Here is a 17375-nt window from a genome sequence, read left to right on the forward strand (position 1 = left end):
AAAAGGCAGATCAGCTCAAGTAAAATGTGGTGATTTTTATACTCTTTGTTCATAATAGCATATGTTAGAGTTGAGACGTTGATGGAAAAGCCAGCAATTTAATAAAACATGAAAACGCCTTTTCAACAATGATAGGCAGGTATGCACATCAAAGTCCCATTTCAGCAAATGTATATTGGTGATTTAAATATCCATAAAGATAGAATTTCCATCAGGGGCCCCATTGAACGTCTATTCCACTGGCTGCCTATCTGAAATGATCTTCCTGCTGCACCATTTTGCCATTTCATTAGCTCTGTGATGCTAACCTGCAGATGAACCAAGATCCCTCCCTGTTCTGAAGAAGTCCCTATGGGTTATCAGTGTATTTCTTTTGTCTATGAAATACTGAGACTTATTAAGTGCACTCACATGGTATTCCTTCTTCCGTTTCAATGCAGTTTTTTTGTATCTGCAAGTGGAATGCATTATTTGTATTACAGATATATTTATTTATTTTCAGTCCTGAAGGAATGAATACATATTCAGGTGGGCACAAAAAGCCTTGCTGAATGATGTACAGCTTTTCAACGTCTTACTCAAAAAGCCTTGCTGAATGATCTAAGCAAAGTCTTATTCTTTAAGGAACTAAGCTGTACCCATTTAAACTGTTTTAGTTACTTTTTGGGAAGCTTAAGATATCACAGAAATTCACTAACCCATTTCCTCCAGAGTGTCATTACATCACCACTGTCTCTTCTGAAAGAGCCCACTGACCCCATATGCATCCTTACACAGCTAATTTTTAGTTTTGGTTCAATGAATTTCCCTCAATAGGTCAACTTGGAAACATGTCTCCTTGCAATCTGAAACTGTAATATATTGTAATGTGTCAGGGGAGGGGGTAACCGCTATAGTGTTTACGGTTGTGCATTTATGTAGCTAGATTGTAACTAGTTCTCAACTGGGGACTAGGCTGTCAAGATGCGTTTGGTGTAGGAAGACAACTGACCTGGGAGCACACTGTCACATTAATAATTGTGAGGGTTCCCCTGCTGAGTTAATCCCTGTTTGGGTTGTTTTATTGTCACTTTAGGCTCAGGGTGGTGGTGGAGGGGGTACCTAGTTGGCAGATGTGATTGGGTTGGGATTATATCCATCACAGGGTTTAGTCAGCAGGCGGACCTACATAAATATGGCTGGAGCAATTGAACCAGGGAGAGAGTAGTGAGAAGGTGCAGCGAGAGAGCAGAGGTGTGCCCGGAGGGAAGTATAGTTAGTTACAGATTTTAATGAAGCACTGTTAATCCCCACACGGGAGATTAGGGCTGAAACTATGTCTCTGTGTGGTGATTCCCCGAGTTAGGAAGACAGGCCATTGCACCCTCCCACCCCTCTTCAAACACGCTTCAATACATTTACTAGTGATGGGCACCAATATCGATATTTTGACATGACATCGATATTGTTCGATATTGATCATTTCCATATCGCGATATCGTGGGATTTAAAAAAAAAATAATTCTCTTACGCTTGCCAATACTCCTAAAAATACAAACGCAGTATAATCAAGTTTATTTTACAATAAACCCTATACATACCAATCATTGTCAGTCTCGTAGGCAAAGAAACACCACACACAAGTATTATTTAACCAGTTTATTCCATTGATTGGCATTTTGGAACCAAACACTATTTGCATGCTGCATTGAGTTTGGCACCATTCGCCGTCCGTAAAGTGTTGCTGGTGTTGTGCCGAATTTTGCATTATTTCAAGATATGCTCATGTGTTGGTGTTTCCTTGAATTTTGTCCTTGTGATTACTTACGCTATTATTAATTTATTCATCACCATGGTTTAAACAACATTGATTGTTTTCTGAGTTCTGATGGTTCCAAAAAACAACAAGATCAGAGCGCTCTAACAAAAAGTAATTTTCTGTTGTGGCTGCAGGGAGTAGGATCTTCTAAAATGAAAAAAAATGGTACATTGTTGTTTTGTTTTTTTAATAATTAAGATCTAGACTTCAGTGTAATTGAATCTGTGGGCTAGAGTAAAGAATATAAAACAAAAAGCATTGAATCAGTGAGAATTATACTTTGAGCTGTTGCCTGAAACAATTTTAATTAAACTGAAACTTTAATTAAATTAAAAACCCCTTTTTAATTGTCTGATTTCAAATTGTCTTTATACAAACTGACAACACGAATAATTCTGTGACACATATAGAATTAACCAACCAAAAATACATACATGTAACAGGTGGGACCTTAGGAACTGGGAAAATGTTAATTAATTGTGCTATAAATACGTGCACAGCACAGGCCATAGCTAAGGCAGCTTTCTGTGGAGTCTTTGCTGTTGCTGTGCAGGCATGTTTTCCCCGGGTTCCTGTATGTCCACCTGTTACGAGGTAAGCCTGTTGCACCGCATTCCCCTCTTGGTTTTGTTGCCGCTATATTCTGCTGTTTGTTTAAGTGTTTATATGTGTATTTATTGAATGGTATGTTGTAGGGGAGAGTTTGAAGTGCATTGTGCTGGACTCTCCTGAGGTACTGTTTAAAGGGTTCTACTGGTTTTTTTTGTAATTGTAATAATGGTGTTTTAATGGCTGTGTGGTGTAACTCTCTGCTTTGTGTTTTAGGGCGTGGAATACCTGCCAGCCACTGTTTCCTTACTGTTTCTGTTTTTATTGTCTTTTACATTGTCTTTATAGTTCTGGAGATATTGTGTGGTGTGTAAGGCTATTTTTAATAGTATATGTTTGTATTTATGTCTTTTAGATGTAGTACTGGTCACATTGCACATCACAAGTACTGATAGAGAAGTAGCAGAGAGAGAGAGTCATGATTGCAGTACACTGTTTGATTTGTATTTCACTGATTTAAAAGTTATTTTGTTCGAGTGCACAGTTTATTTGGGTTGCTCTTTCTTTGTCACAGCTGGGGCTTGACTATCGTTCAGTGGAGCGGCTGAGAGGACTAGAGTGATCAGGCTTGACGTCTCTCTCTCTGTCTCTCTCGCTTCTCTCTGTCTGTCTCTCTCTGTCTCTCTCTCTCTCTCTTTCCTGTAGGTGGCACTTCAAATCTATACTTAAATAACACAGAAATTGAGCTGTGTTTTGATCTGTTTCCTCTTGTGTCAAACACTGCAGCTATAATTTTTGGTACAATCTTTTAAAGCATTGTATATAATAAATAATCCTGCTCGGAAGAGCGCAAAACATATTTTCAATCTCCTTGCTTTTATTTACTTGAAAGAGGCATTGCGTGGGGAAGATATTATTGACTTATTCATTAAATTCTACATACTTTAGGCATTTCTAGAGGTGACAGCCACTACATATATAAATAAATAAGGATGCAATAGAAATGTTTTCCACCCGGAGACTTGCAGTACCTTTTCTTTTTCTTTCATGGAGCCCTTTCCAAGGATGGACATCTTCGTGAGGGTCTCTTCCTGTAGCCTCTTCAAGGAGTTCCCACGTGGGCCCAGGAGTTTGCCAACAAAGTTAAACTGCAAAAAAAGAAAACAGAGTATAATATTATTCAAATTGATTCAATACAAATAAAACATATATACGGGGGATCGAGGGATAATGGGTGGTGGAACTGTCTGGCTGTGAATTTATACCTATATAAATACAAGAACAATGATTATACTAGAGCTAGGCTTAACAAAATTGTATGATCAGGAAAATAACAGTAGAAACCGGAGTTCTAGATTCATAATCACAGAATTATGTGTTAAATAAAAGCAATGCTGCAGTTTTTGTAAATGGTACGGTCGCCATGGAGTCAATGCATATACAAATAAATAATAATGAAAATAAATCAACTTGGAAGTATACAATGTATTTGCATTCAGTTTTAATCATATATTTTTATTCAGATAATATGCAATATTTTTCTTCTATTAGAAAACAATTCAGTACTGTCAGCCAATCAGCTTCCAGCTCTAGCGGGCTTGTATTAGACAGTAGATGCCCACTGGAATGTCACAGCATGAACTGTGAATCAAATTTATAATCAATCCACCCGTCAGCTCCACTAGAGCTCAGACATCATCTTACAAAAATAAACGAGACAGGGACTGTTCACTAATACTGCTCCATTCAAATATCTGGCAGATAATCCAGATAACCTATAAGCAACTCTGACAAGTAAGAAGTTATTTGTTTAATATATATATATTTTTCTTTAATTACATGTGTGATCCTTTATTAAGGTGACCATATGTCTCTTTTCAACTCGCAACCCAGTGCATTCTGGTACATTTTACCTGTCTCAGGTACCATTCCTTCCTTTAAGACAAGCAGGACTAGGTTTACCAGAATGCATTGGGTTGCGAGTTGAAAAGCCTGAACTGTCCCAAACTGTCCCGCTGAACACGGAGCCATATGGTCACCTTATCCTTTATGAACATTTTTGGGACTATTTTCCTAAAACTTTTCTCAGGGGAAGGGTACCAGACGAATCATTAAAAGTTCAAGGTAAATGTAGGTTTTAAAGTGTTTTTAAGAAAATAATGAGAAGAATTCTCATTGCGATAAAGCCCTCTTGATGAAGGCTCTACCATGTGGTAGTTGACCTTGACTTAGCGCCTCACCTTCGGTTTGGGAAGCATAACGCCAGACACGGTCAACAACCCCGCGGTAGAGTCTTCATCGACAGACACTATTGCTTAATTATCCCAAGTTGATGTGGTGCGTTTTAGAAGAGAGATAATGTATGACAGATCATTCTCAAGTCATTGCTGTACTGGTACCATGATAACCTGTTCCCTTGACAACCAGAGTTCAGAAGTCGAAAGGTTGGATATCTAGTTCATACCTAATTTCATAGCTCATGTATCTCACAGTACTGAACCCAATAATAAGAAAATGTTATGTGTTTAAAAAAATAAATAAAATAAAAACACCAGCATTGTTTTTTAGACACAACAAGCATTTAATTTTTGTTGTGTACACTGTTAACTGGTTTTAAACAATTTATTTCACTGTTTCTACCGATAAACCCACCGTCACCAACAAGCTACTGTATAAAACAATAACAAACATATACAAACGAAAGGACTCTGCATTTTGCATAACATCCAAATATCAAAGTTGCTATACCTGCATATACCAGACATTTCAAAACTTCAACATGCACTTTCCCTGAGGTCTGACTACTATACATTTATATCGTTCAGCACAAACAGTGACTGAATTCAAATGGCATACTGTACCACCAAACACAAGATGTTACAACTGTAATTATAAAAACAGATGCACTGACTAAGTACAAAACAATACCACAGCAGAGCTTGTACTTGTATGAGTTTCAATACACCCCTAGTTCATGTATTAACATACATTGAGACCCCAAATTTACACATATTTTGTCTAAATACACCCTTCCTATTAGGGTTCAAAATGATTGTCCATAAATGCTTAATTCTGCACTGTACACACATTTGTCATAAGTAAAAAGAGATGCCCATATCTGTTTACTTGTCTCTGTATACAGCAGAGAAGGACAAATAGAGAAACCAAGCTAACAGAATGTGAGTAGGGATGAAGAGAGGGAGAGGGTCCTGCTTCCATTCAACATTATTTCCCTCAGCTGTGAGTCATGCCCCTGTCTGAAGGAACATTGCTAGTCATTAATTAGCCAACACACAAAGGCACATGCTTGATTGTTTTAGTCCTCACCTTTGCCCATGCTTGTGATCTGCTTCTTTACAGTTCAGTTATTAGAAGTTTCCTGCCGACTGTCCCTGGAGACATGAGCGTCATGATGTAAGAAGCTGCAGGATAGACAGCCTGCAGGAGGTGATCAATGGCAATTACCTTTAGGAACTGAACCCAAAGAAATCACTAGGCATACCAAAGATCCAGCACCCAACGAGGTTACTATTCAATAGTGTACATGTGCTTATCTTTCTTAAGATGGTTACCAGTCAGTACAGCAGACTATTCTGTTCCATGTACTGTATTGTATCAAATACAATAAACCATAAGTGCAAATGTAAGGCTTTGGTGCAATCTGCATTATTCCTTGCTATTGTCGCAGGGTGAAAGAAGGTGAAAGAAGGTGCGGCTCTACAAACACGTTATAAAAGGGCAAACAAAAACAAAAACTAAACGTAAGCCTTTGACTACACTATGAACAAAACACAAGTGCACAGATGTCATACAGTATAAGTCACATGACACTCTTCTCCTGTAAGAATCACACCTGTCAAATACATGAATCATTGCTCAAATTTTGCCTTCACCTGGAGAGTTGACCCAGAGGTTTGTATTTCTGTCACAATCAATCACACAGCTTTCAATGCAAAGCTTTGATACATGTTAAGGCCAATATGTTGTTGTTGTTTTCAATAGTCCAGAAACTAACATATTCATTCCTGACATACAGTCCTGTGCAAATGTTTTAGAACACCCCATTGCATCTGTTGTTTGTTTTTGTTATTATTATTTATTTCTTAGCATTTTAAGAACATAAGAACATAAGAAAGTTTACAAACGAGAGGAGGCCATTCAGCCCATCTTGCTCGTTTGGTTGTTAGTAGCTTATTGATCCCAGAATCTCATCAAGCAGCTTCTTGAAGGATCCCAGGGTGTCAGCTTCAACAACATTACTGGGGAGTTGGTTCCAGACCCTCACAATTCTCTGTGTAAAAAAATGCCTCCTATTTTCTGTTCTGAATGCCCCTTTATCTAATCTCCATTTATGACCCCTGGTCCTTTTTTCTTTTTTCAAGTCAAAGAAGTCTCCCGGGTTGACATTGTCTATACCTTTTAGGATTTTGAATGTTTGAATCAGATCGCTGCGTAGTCTTCTTTGTTCAAGACTGAATAGATTCAATTATTTTAGCCTGTCTGCATACGACATGCCTTTTAAACCTGGGATAATTCTGGTTGCTCTTCTTTGCACTCTTTCTAGAGCAGCAATATCCTTTTTGTAACAAGGTGACCAGAACTGAACACAATATTCTAGGTGAGGTCTTACTAATGCATTGTAGAGTTTTAACATTACTTCCCTTGATTTAAATTCAACACTTCTCACAATATATCCAAGCATCTTGTTAGCCTTTTTTATAGCTTCCCCACATTGTCTAGATGAAGACATTTCTGAGTCAACATAAACTCCTAGGTCTTTTTCATAGTTCCCTTCTTCAATTTCACTATCTCCCATATGATATTTATAATGCACATTTTTATTGCCCGCATGCAATACTTTACACTTTTCTCTATTAAATTTCATTTGCCATGTGTCTGCCCAATTTTGAATGCTGTCTAGATCATTTTGAATGACCTTTGCTGCTTCAACAGTGTCTGCCACTCCTCCTATTTTTGTGTCGTCTGCAAATTTAACGAGTTTGCTTACTATATCAGAGTCTAAATCATTGATGTAGATTAGGAAGAGCAGAGGACCTAATACGGATCCCTGTGGTACACCACTGGTTACCTCACTCCATTTCGAGGTTTCTCCTCTAATCAGTACTTTCTGTTTTCTACCTGTTAACCACTCCCTAATCCATGTGCATGCATTTCCTTGAATCCCTACTGCGTTCAGTTTGAGAATTAATCTTTTATGCGGGACTTTGTCAAAAGCTTTCTGGAAATCTAAATAAACCATGTCGTATGCTTTGCAGTTATCCATTTTCAATGTTGCATCCTCAAAAAAGTCAAGTAGGTTAGTTAGACATGATCTCCCTTTCCTAAAACCATGCTGGCTGTCTCCCAGGATATTGTTACCATATAGGTAATTTTCCATTTTGGATCTTATTATAGTTTCCATAAGTTTACATATAATAGAAGTCAGGCTTATTGGTCTGTAGTTACCTGGTTCGGTTTTGTCTCCCTTTTTGTGGATTGGTATTACATTTGCTATTTTCCAGTCTGTTGGTACAACCCCTGTGTCAAGAGACTGTTGCATGATCTTGGTTAGCGGTTTGTAAATAACTTCTTTCATTTCTTTGAGTACTATTGGAAGGATCTCATCCGGCCCAGGGGATTTGTTTATTTTAAGAGCTCCTAGTCCCTTTAACACTTCTGCCTCTGTTATGCTAAAGTTATTTAAAACTGGATAGGAACAGGTCGACATGTGGGGCATGTTGTCCGTGTCCTCCTTTGTAAAAACCTGTGAAAAGTAATCATTTAATATATTTGCTATTTTTTTTTTCTTCATCTATGATTTTGCCATTTGTGTCTCTTAGACATTTAACCTCCTCTTTGAATGTTCTCTTGCTGTTATAATATTGGAAAAACATTTTGGAATTGGTTTTAGCCCCCTTAGCAATATTGATTTCTATCTCTCTCTTGGCCTTTCTAACTTCCTTTTTGACTTGTGTTTGCAGTTCCAAGTACTCTTTCTGTGTGCTTTGTTTTTGGTCCCTTTTAAACGCTCTGTAAAGTGCCTTTTTTCGCTGAATATTTTTTTAAATTGATCTATTAAACCATTTTGGCCATTTTGTTTTAGATTTAGATTTGTCTACTTTTGGGATGTAATTGTTTTGTGCCTCTAGTACTACATTTTTAAAAAACAGCCACCCTTTTTCTGTGGATGTTTTCTCTATTTTACTCCAATCTACTTCTATTAGTCTCTGTTTCATACCTTCGTAGTTTGCTTTTCTAAAATTGTAAACCTTAGCTTTAGTCATTACTTTTGGGGTTTTAAAAAATATTTCAAATGAGACCATGTTGTGGTCTGAGTTTGCCAATGGCTCTCTGACCTCTGTTTTAGTTATTATGTCTTCATTATTTGAAAAGACTAAGTCAAGGCATGCCTCCCCTCTAGTCGGTGCCTTTTAAGGCAACTTACAATTGTTACAAAATATCACATTATTTTTACATTATTTTTTTACATACCATTACCCATTTATACAGAGGTTTTTTTGTTTTTTTTTACTGGAGCAATCTAGGTAAAGTACCTTGCTCAAGGGTACAGCAGCAGTGTCCCCCACCTGGGATTGAATCCACGACCCTCTGGTCAAGAGTCCAGAGCCCTAACCACAACTCCACACTACTGCCCATGTTGTGCTTATGCAATCAAACCACTGGAACTGAAAATGTAGAGAACATTACCAAAATAGTGATTGTCTAATTTAATTGATGCCTTGTGGCGGAGTGTCCCGCCTCTATGTATTATTATTTGTATTTTTGTTTGCGGCGCGGGTAAAAGCGCCGCGTCTTTTATTATTATTTAAAAACCCCGTGAGGATGCATGGCTGATCAGCTACTGATTATTTAAATAGCTGACAGTCATGCATCCTTACCAAACGCGTGCAGACTCTGGCCGAGGGATAATAAGATAATTACCAACTAGTTAAATCCCTTGGCCAGAGTATATAAACCAGCAGCTCTCTGCACTCGGGGTTTTTGGGGTGTTGGAGTAGAGAGTACGGGGAGCGGAGAGAAGGAATAACATTTAAAAAACAATTGCTAATACGTGCTGGATTATCCAGCACGGCACTTACTTGTTTGTTTATTTATTCGTTTGGCCCTCGTGCCCTTTTGTTTGTATTTTGTTTAAATCTTTTGTTTGTTTATTATTAAATACGCTGAGTGCTTTTGCCCTCGGTTTCACCCGCCCATCCACTGTTTTGGAGTCAGTTACTTCCTGGTCCGTGACGTCATCCACCACACCACTGCGAGCCAGACTGCCACATATGGTGTCCTGCGTGGGACAAAACAAACGCCTCCAATAGCCGGACCAGGAAAGAAAAGCTCGTTTTTTTGTTCGTTTTTTTTTCAAAGTGTTTTTTGTGTGTTTTTTGGGGGGGAAAAAAAAAAAAAAAAAAATATATGGGAAGAAGCGGACGGAGGAAGCAGCAGCTACAGCAGCGTGGGGCCGGTCGCAGGTCCCACTGTAGCTCAACCATGCTGGACGTCTGCCCCACCTGCTTGAAAGGTGAGGAGTGGTGCTTCGCTGTTGGGGAGGTGGGTCACATAGCACCCGACCAACCCCCTCCATGGCAGGAGAAAGAGGAGCCAGAGCGTCCAGTGAGGGAGGACCTGCATCCTCCAAAGAGGACGAATGCACTCTCCTCTGAGGGAGTCTGGGACTGGCTGGTGGAGCCGGGGAGGGATTATGAGGAAGCCCTCCCTGCAGTGATCAACCTCCTGTGGGCAAGAGATGGGGAGCACTGGGAGGCCTGGGAACAGCAACACCACCCAGCATCCCTCCCAGACATCGCAGCCATGGTGCTCAACTACCTGGCTGCGGATATGGGAGAGACCCTGCTGCTGCCATCTCCAGCACCAAAGGGAGAGGAGCCATCGCTACCGTCTCCACCAGCAGAGGGAGAGGAGCCATCGCTGCCGTCTCCAGCGCCAGAGGGAGAGGAGCCATCGCTGCCGTCTCCAGCGCCAGAGGGAGAGGAGCCATCGCTGCCGTCTCCAGCGCCAGAGGGAGAGGAGCCATCGCTGCCGTCTCCAGCGCCAGAGGGAGAGGAGCCATCGCTGCCGTCTCCAGCCCAAGAGGGAGAGGAGCCATCGCTACCGTCTCCAGCATCAGAGGGAGAGGAGCCATCACTACCGTCTCCAGCATCAGAGGGAGAGGAGCCATCGCTACCGTCTCCAGCATCAGAGGGAGAGGAGCCATCGCTACCGTCTCCACCAGCAGAGGGAGAATGCCTGCTGGTTTCGCCTCCACAGCCTGAGGAGGAGGAGCCCGAACGTCCTACGCCTGAGTGGGAGGAGCCCGAACGTCCTACGCCCGAGTGGGAGGAGCCCGAACGTCCTACGCCCGAGTGGGAGGAGCCCGAACGTCCTACGCCCGAGTGGGAGGAGCCCGAACGTCCTACGCCCGAGGGGGGGGAGCCCGAACGTCCTACGCCCGAGGGGGGGGAGCCCGAACGTCCTACGCCCGAGGGGGGGGAGCCCGAACGTCCTACGCCCAAGAGGGGGGAGTCGGTGCGTCCACAGCCCAAGAGGGAGGAGTCGGTGCGTCCACAGCCCAAGAGGGAGGAGTCGGTGCGTCCACAGCCCAAAGAGGGGGGAGTCGGTGCGTCCATAGCCCAAGAGGTGGAAGTCTGCGCTTCCACAGCCTTAGGACCCAAGCTGCAGTCCCAAGAGCCAGAAGGGGAGGAGTTACAGGCTCAACCCCCTGAATTTTTCTGGGGGGGAGAAGGGCAGGATGCTGGTGTTCCCCAGCAGCCTCTATTTATGCTGCTGAAGGGAGCACGGCACACACCAGCCCAGCCGCCACAGCAGAGGGAGCCAGCACCACCACAGCCTCCCTCTGAGTGGCCAGCATCCGCCCCATCGCCTCTGCCTCCACCACCACCAGGAGCAGAGCAGCAGGAGCTGCCTCTGTCTCCACCACCACCAGGAGCAGAGCAGCAGGAGCTGCTTCTGTCTCCACCATCACCAGGAGCAGAGCAGCAAGAGCTGCCTCTGCCTCCGCCACCTCCACCAGCAGAGGGTGAATGCCTGCTGGTTCCGCCTCCACCGTCGTGGGAGGACTGCTTGCCCCTCCCACCTCCACCAGCAGAGGGTGAATGCCTGCTGGTTCCACATCCACCGTCGTGGGAGGACTGCTTGCCCCTCCCACCTCCACCAGCAGAGGGTGAATGCCTGCTGGTTCCGCCTCCACTGTCGTGGGAGGACTGCTTGCCCCTCCCACCTCCACCAGCAGAGGGTGAATGCCTGCTGGTTCTGCCTCAACCGTCGTGGGAGGACTGCTTGCCCCTCCCACCTCCACCAGCAGAGGGTGAATACCTGCTGGTTCCGTCTCAGCCGCTGTGGGAGGACTGCTTTCCCCTCCCACCTCCACCAGCAGAGGGTGAATACCTGCTGGTTCCGTCTCAGCCGCTGTGGGAGGACTGCTTTCCCCTCCCACCTCCACCAGCAGAGGGTGAATACCTGCTGGTTCCACATCCACCGTCATGGGAAGGACTGCTCCTGCCCTGCCTCGCACCACCCAGGGATGCCTGCCTCGCATCGCCTGGGGCTGCCTGTTGCTCCGCATCACCTGGGGCTGCCTGTTGCTCCACATCGCCTGGAGAGCCACCAGCTACAGGGAACGAGGGAGAAGTGGAGCTCCCGCTGCCGCCTCCATGGCCAGGGGCTCCCCTCCCGAGTTCACCTCCCGAGGGTCCGCTGCCATCGCCTCCCGAGGGTCCGCTGCCGCTGCCGTCGCCTCCCGAGGGTCCACTGCCGTCGCCTTCGCCTCCCGAGGGTTCGCTGCCGTCGCCTGGGGTCGCCAGGGATCCTGCTTCGCCTGGGGTCGCCAGGGATCCTGCTTCGCCTGGGGTCGCCAGGGATCCTGCTTCGCCTGGGGTCACTACACTATGGCCGGAGCCCTACGGAGGGGAACGGACGGCCATGAAGAAAGGGGGAGAGGTCCGGAGACCAGCTCCCCCAGCCGCACTTTCGCGGCCGGAGATCATGTGGTCGGAGCCCCACGGAGGGGAACTGCCGGCCTTGAAGAAGGGGGGGGAGGTCAGGAGACCAGCTCCCCCAGCCGCACTTTCGCGGCAGGAGATTGTGTGGTCAGAGCCCCACGGAGGGGAACTGCTGGCCGTGAAGAGGAGGGGGAAGGTCAGGAGACCAGCTCCCCCAGCCGCACTTTCGCGGCAGGATAGAGTGTGGAGGGAGCCCCGGAAGAGGGAGCTGCCGGCCACGAAGAATTGGGGGGTGCCAGAAATTCCACCATGGCCACCCCCCAGATGCAACTTGCTTCCCCCTCTTCCAGGACATTGAGACTGAGGGGGGAGGTGGCCGAAAAGGCCATGTGTGCTGCGCACAAGGGGGGGCATGTGTGGCGGAGTGTCCCGCCTCTATGTATTATTATTTGTATTTTTGTTTGCGGCGCGGGTAAAAGCGCCGCGTCTTTTATTATTATTTAAAAACCCCGTGAGGATGCATGGCTGATCAGCTACTGATTATTTAAATAGCTGACAGTCATGCATCCTTACCAAACGCGTGCAGACTCTGGCCGAGGGATAATAAGATAATTACCAACTAGTTAAATCCCTCGGCCAGAGTATATAAACCAGCAGCTCTCTGCACTCGGGGTTTTTGGGGTGTTGGAGTAGAGAGTACGGGGAGCGGAGAGAAGGAATAACATTTAAAAAACAATTGCTAATACGTGCTGGATTATCCAGCACGGCACTTACTTGTTTGTTTATTTATTCGTTTGGCCCTTGTGCCCTTTTGTTTGTATTTTGTTTAAATCTTTTGTTTGTTTATTATTAAATACGCTGAGTGCTTTTGCACTCGGTTTCACCCGCCCATCCACTGTTTTGGAGTCAGTTACTTCCTGGTCCGTGACGTCATCCACCACACCACTGCGAGCCAGACTGCCACATGCCTTTAAAAGGCCACATGTGCAATTCATTTAAAATAGTAAGAGAAAAGGAACACACAGCCACAAATGGTCAAATGCATAAAGTTGTTTAAGATGCCTAATTAAAGCACAAAGCGGTCAAACATTTTCACACACGAGTGCTGAATGTTTCTATAGCACTCTGACCAGAAATTGAAATTCTCACACCCAAAGTTTTCATGCATGTAGGTATATAAAGGATATCAATGACAAATCTTGTTGGGCAGCAGTGTGGAGTAGTGGTTAGGGCTCTGGACTCTTGACCAGAGGGTTGTGGGTTCAATCCCAGGTGGGTGACACTGCTGCTGTACCCTTGAGCAAGGTACTTTACCTAGATTGTTCCAGTAAAAACCCAACTGTATAAATGGACAACTGTATGTAAAAATAATGTGATATCTTGTAACAACTGTAAGTCGCCATGGATAAGGGCGTCTGCTAAGAAATAAATAATAATAAAATAATACATTTGTACACCGTTTGTTAAGAGTTCAGCAGTATATATGCATAGTGAGAGCCTGCTGGCATATCAGTGTAAAGTACAGATGAAGCTAAATGATGAATTGTATATGGGTCTGTATTACACTAAATAGCAAGACAGGAAAGGGTATATTCTCTTCTGGTGACTCTGTGAGAGAGCTGAGTGCAGGGATCGAGAATCCTGTATTTGTTGATAGAGGCTCCTGTATCATCGCTAGAACTCATGAGACAGAGGAGAGACTGGTACCTGTGATTGATAGAGAGGGACAAGTCTGGTATTATGCAAATTGATTAAGCTGAAAAATAGATGTATGATAATGTAGTTAATATTATGCAAATTTGCATTGCTTGAGGTGAGTATTTAGTGTGGTCCAAATGACTCTCATTAATGAGGGATTAGACTAAACAGTGATGTGCTGCTTCCTTTGACAGGATTATGTATACTTTCCAATTACAGGAAACCATGAATCACCAGACAAGCCCATTTTATTTCTCAGTGGATGTTTAGAGAACGTTCCTGTACATACGCACTTGTTTAACAATGTGATACTTTACACTTCAGACTGGAAGTAAAAAAAGGACTTCCCTCACCCACAGATACTAAAAGACAAGCAAGAGAGAGGACTGAAGAAACTAAGAAAGGTTAACACCAGAGGAACAGACAGAACCAGCATCCCAGACAGTCAGATATACACAAATTTTGTATATATATATATATATATATATATATATATATATATATATATATATATATATATATATATATATATATATTGTGTTATCTTTAAAAAAAGGGAAAAAAAAAACACATTATACCATGAGGGGCAAGGACTGTAGTGGAGAAAATACTGGTTTCATGTTTTACGTTACAGCTCATTTGTAACCTTACAGGCTGCCTCACTGACCTGGGAGGGTCTGGAGAAGTTAAACTAGTGTTGAGGAAAGACGTAGGCAGCACTTTAGGAGGAATTAAAAATAATGGTGCAGAGCACGTGTGACAGAAATACAATGATTCTTGGTTGTAAATCTCCCTGCCGACCTGTGAGGGCGCTAAGCAGCGAGAACACAGTTCTTTGGACGGGCTGGTCTGACAGTTCTTTCCCAGGGTCGGGAAGTCGGCCAGTCTGGATGAAGGAGAGACTCCATTGCAAGAACGCGTTGACCTGGAAGGGAAACAACGTGGCAGCCGCAGAATGGAGAGGCTTACCAAGGGGTTTACCAAGGGGTCATGTGTGACAGCATAAAAGGGGGCTGAGAATCGCAATCTGTTCCTTCACTTTGGTTTAAATGTGAACCTAGAAGGACAGTGAAAATAAGTACGGGAACTGAAATCGTGAGTGTTGTGTTTTGTTTGTTTGTAATTGTCTTGTCTTGTCTTGTGCTAAACATATTTCCGGTGCTATCGCCAAGGGCCAGCAATAAACCGGAACATCACTTCACCACTGTCACTAAATAAACTTGTATCACCCACCACGAGCACTACTGCACACACCCAGGACTGGTGACCGTGTTAGTATATTGTGGGACGGATATTCGTGTTTATTATTTGGGACTGTAACCCTGTTATTTACATTGTTGTGTATTGCCGGGGATTATTATTTGGTCACCAGACCTGGATCTAAATAAAAACTGTTTCCAAACCGGATTATAAATCTCTGTGTGTTTCATTAATGCACTGCATCACCCCTTCACCTGCATCCACTCAGCCACTTTGCCACTGCGTTATTCTGCAGGTGATTTTAAATGTCAACTTTATTTATCAACGTGTAAATAAGCTGTTTCTTTTTTAGTTTTTAAAACTAAAATAAAGAAATAAATAAATAATTACTCGCCAGTAATACCTTTTCCCAACAAATTTGTAGCTTCTAAAGCCTATGTATAGGACCTATTTTGCTCTGGCTGAATGATACATTACATAAAGCTTCATTTAAAGGTGAAATGTTATTCTGATTTATTAATACTCATTAACGCTATCATACATTTTTCATTGAAAAGTTACTGCTGCAGAAAATATATTTTTCTCTTTGTAGATTTTAGGAATTTGTACTGCAGATTGTGTGGGGATTAATTAAAATTGGACAAAAATAGTCCTGTGGATTAGCGATCAAAGCCAATGCCTGGCTTCAGTGCAGAGAGCTGTGTCCTCGCAGGCTCCAATCTAGCTGCTGGTTGACAAAAAAGAACCCAACATTTTCTGAATAAACAGATACAGTGGCTCTCAAAAGCATTCACCCCCCTTGGACTTTTCCACATTTTATTGTGTTACAACATGGAATCAAAATTGATTTAATTAGGAGTGTTTGCCACTGATCAACACAAAAAAGTCCATAATGTCAAAGTGAAAAATAAAAGTATTCACCCCCTTGAGTCATAAGTATTCACCCCCTTGAGTCAATATTTGGTAGAGGCACCTTTGGCAGCAATTACAGCCATAAGTCTATTTGGATAAGTCTCTACCAGCTTTGCACATCTGGACACTGCAACTTTTGCCCATTGTTCTTTGCAAAATTGCTCAAGCTCCGTCAAGTTGGATGGGGACCTTTGGTGAACAGCAATTTTTAACTCTTTCCACATATTCTCTATTGGATTGAGGTCCGGGCTTTGACTGGGCCACTCCAGGACATTGACCTTTTTGTTTTTAAGCCACTCCAGTGTGGCTTTGGCTGTATGTTTGGGGTCACTGTCCTGCTGGAAGATGAATCTGCTCCCAAGTCCCAGGTCTCTGGCAGACTTCAGCAGGTTTTCCTCCAGGATTTCTCTGTACTTTGCTGCATCCATTTTGCCCTCTATCTTCACAAGCTTTCCAGGCCCTGACGCAGAGAAGCATCCCCATAGTATGATGCTGCCACCACCATGCTTCATGGTAGGGATGGTGTTCTCCAGATAATGTGCGGTGTTAGGCTTGCGCCAAACATAGCGCACAGCGTTGAGGCCAAAAAGCTCTATTTTGGTCTCATCAGACCATAGAATCTTTTTCCACTTGGTCTCAGTCTCCCACATGCCTTCTGGCAAACTAGCCGAGATTTGATGTGAGTTTTTTTCAACAATGGCTTTCTTTTTGCCACTCTCCCATAAAGGCCAGTTTTGTGAAGCACCCGGGCTATTGTTGCCATATGCACAGTGTCTCCCAGCTCAGCCGTGGAAGACTAACACCTTTAGAGTTGCCATAGGCCTCTTGGTGGCCTCCCTGATTAGTACTCTTCTCACCCGGATACTCAATTTTTAAGGACGGCCTGTTCTAGACAGATTCACAGTTGTGCCATATTCTCTCCATTTCTTAATAATGGACTTTACTGTGCTCCAGGGGATATTCAATACCTTGGAAATGTTGTTATATCCTACCCCTGATTGGTGCTTTTGAAGAACCTTATTCCGGATTTGCTTTGAATGTTCCTTCATCTTCATGACATAGTTTTTGTTAGGAAATGTACTAACCAACCATGGTACCTCCCAGAGACAGGTGTATTTAACTTGAAATCATGTGAAACACCTTATTGCACACAAGTGGACTCCATTCAACTAATTATGTGACTTCTAAAGACAATTAAGAACATAAGAACATAAGAAAGTTTACAAACGAGAGGAGGCCATTCAGCC

General features: G+C 43.3%; 1 protein-coding gene across 2 annotated transcripts in view; it reads right to left on the reverse strand.

Moving 5' to 3' along the window:
• Window positions 1–17375, reverse strand: part of LOC117400744 (KH domain-containing, RNA-binding, signal transduction-associated protein 3-like) — a 191515-nt gene that overhangs the window by 58742 nt on the left and 115398 nt on the right. For both annotated transcript variants that reach the window (XM_059021303.1, XM_059021297.1), the window contains exon 3: window positions 3379–3495. In XM_059021303.1, coding sequence (XP_058877286.1) covers window positions 3379–3495 — 117 coding nt within the window. The remainder of the gene's footprint in view (window positions 1–3378; window positions 3496–17375) is intronic.

Source organism: Acipenser ruthenus, chromosome 4 (genome assembly GCF_902713425.1).
Source record: "Acipenser ruthenus chromosome 4, fAciRut3.2 maternal haplotype, whole genome shotgun sequence".
In the NCBI taxonomy this organism is placed as follows: domain Eukaryota; kingdom Metazoa; phylum Chordata; class Actinopteri; order Acipenseriformes; family Acipenseridae; genus Acipenser; species Acipenser ruthenus.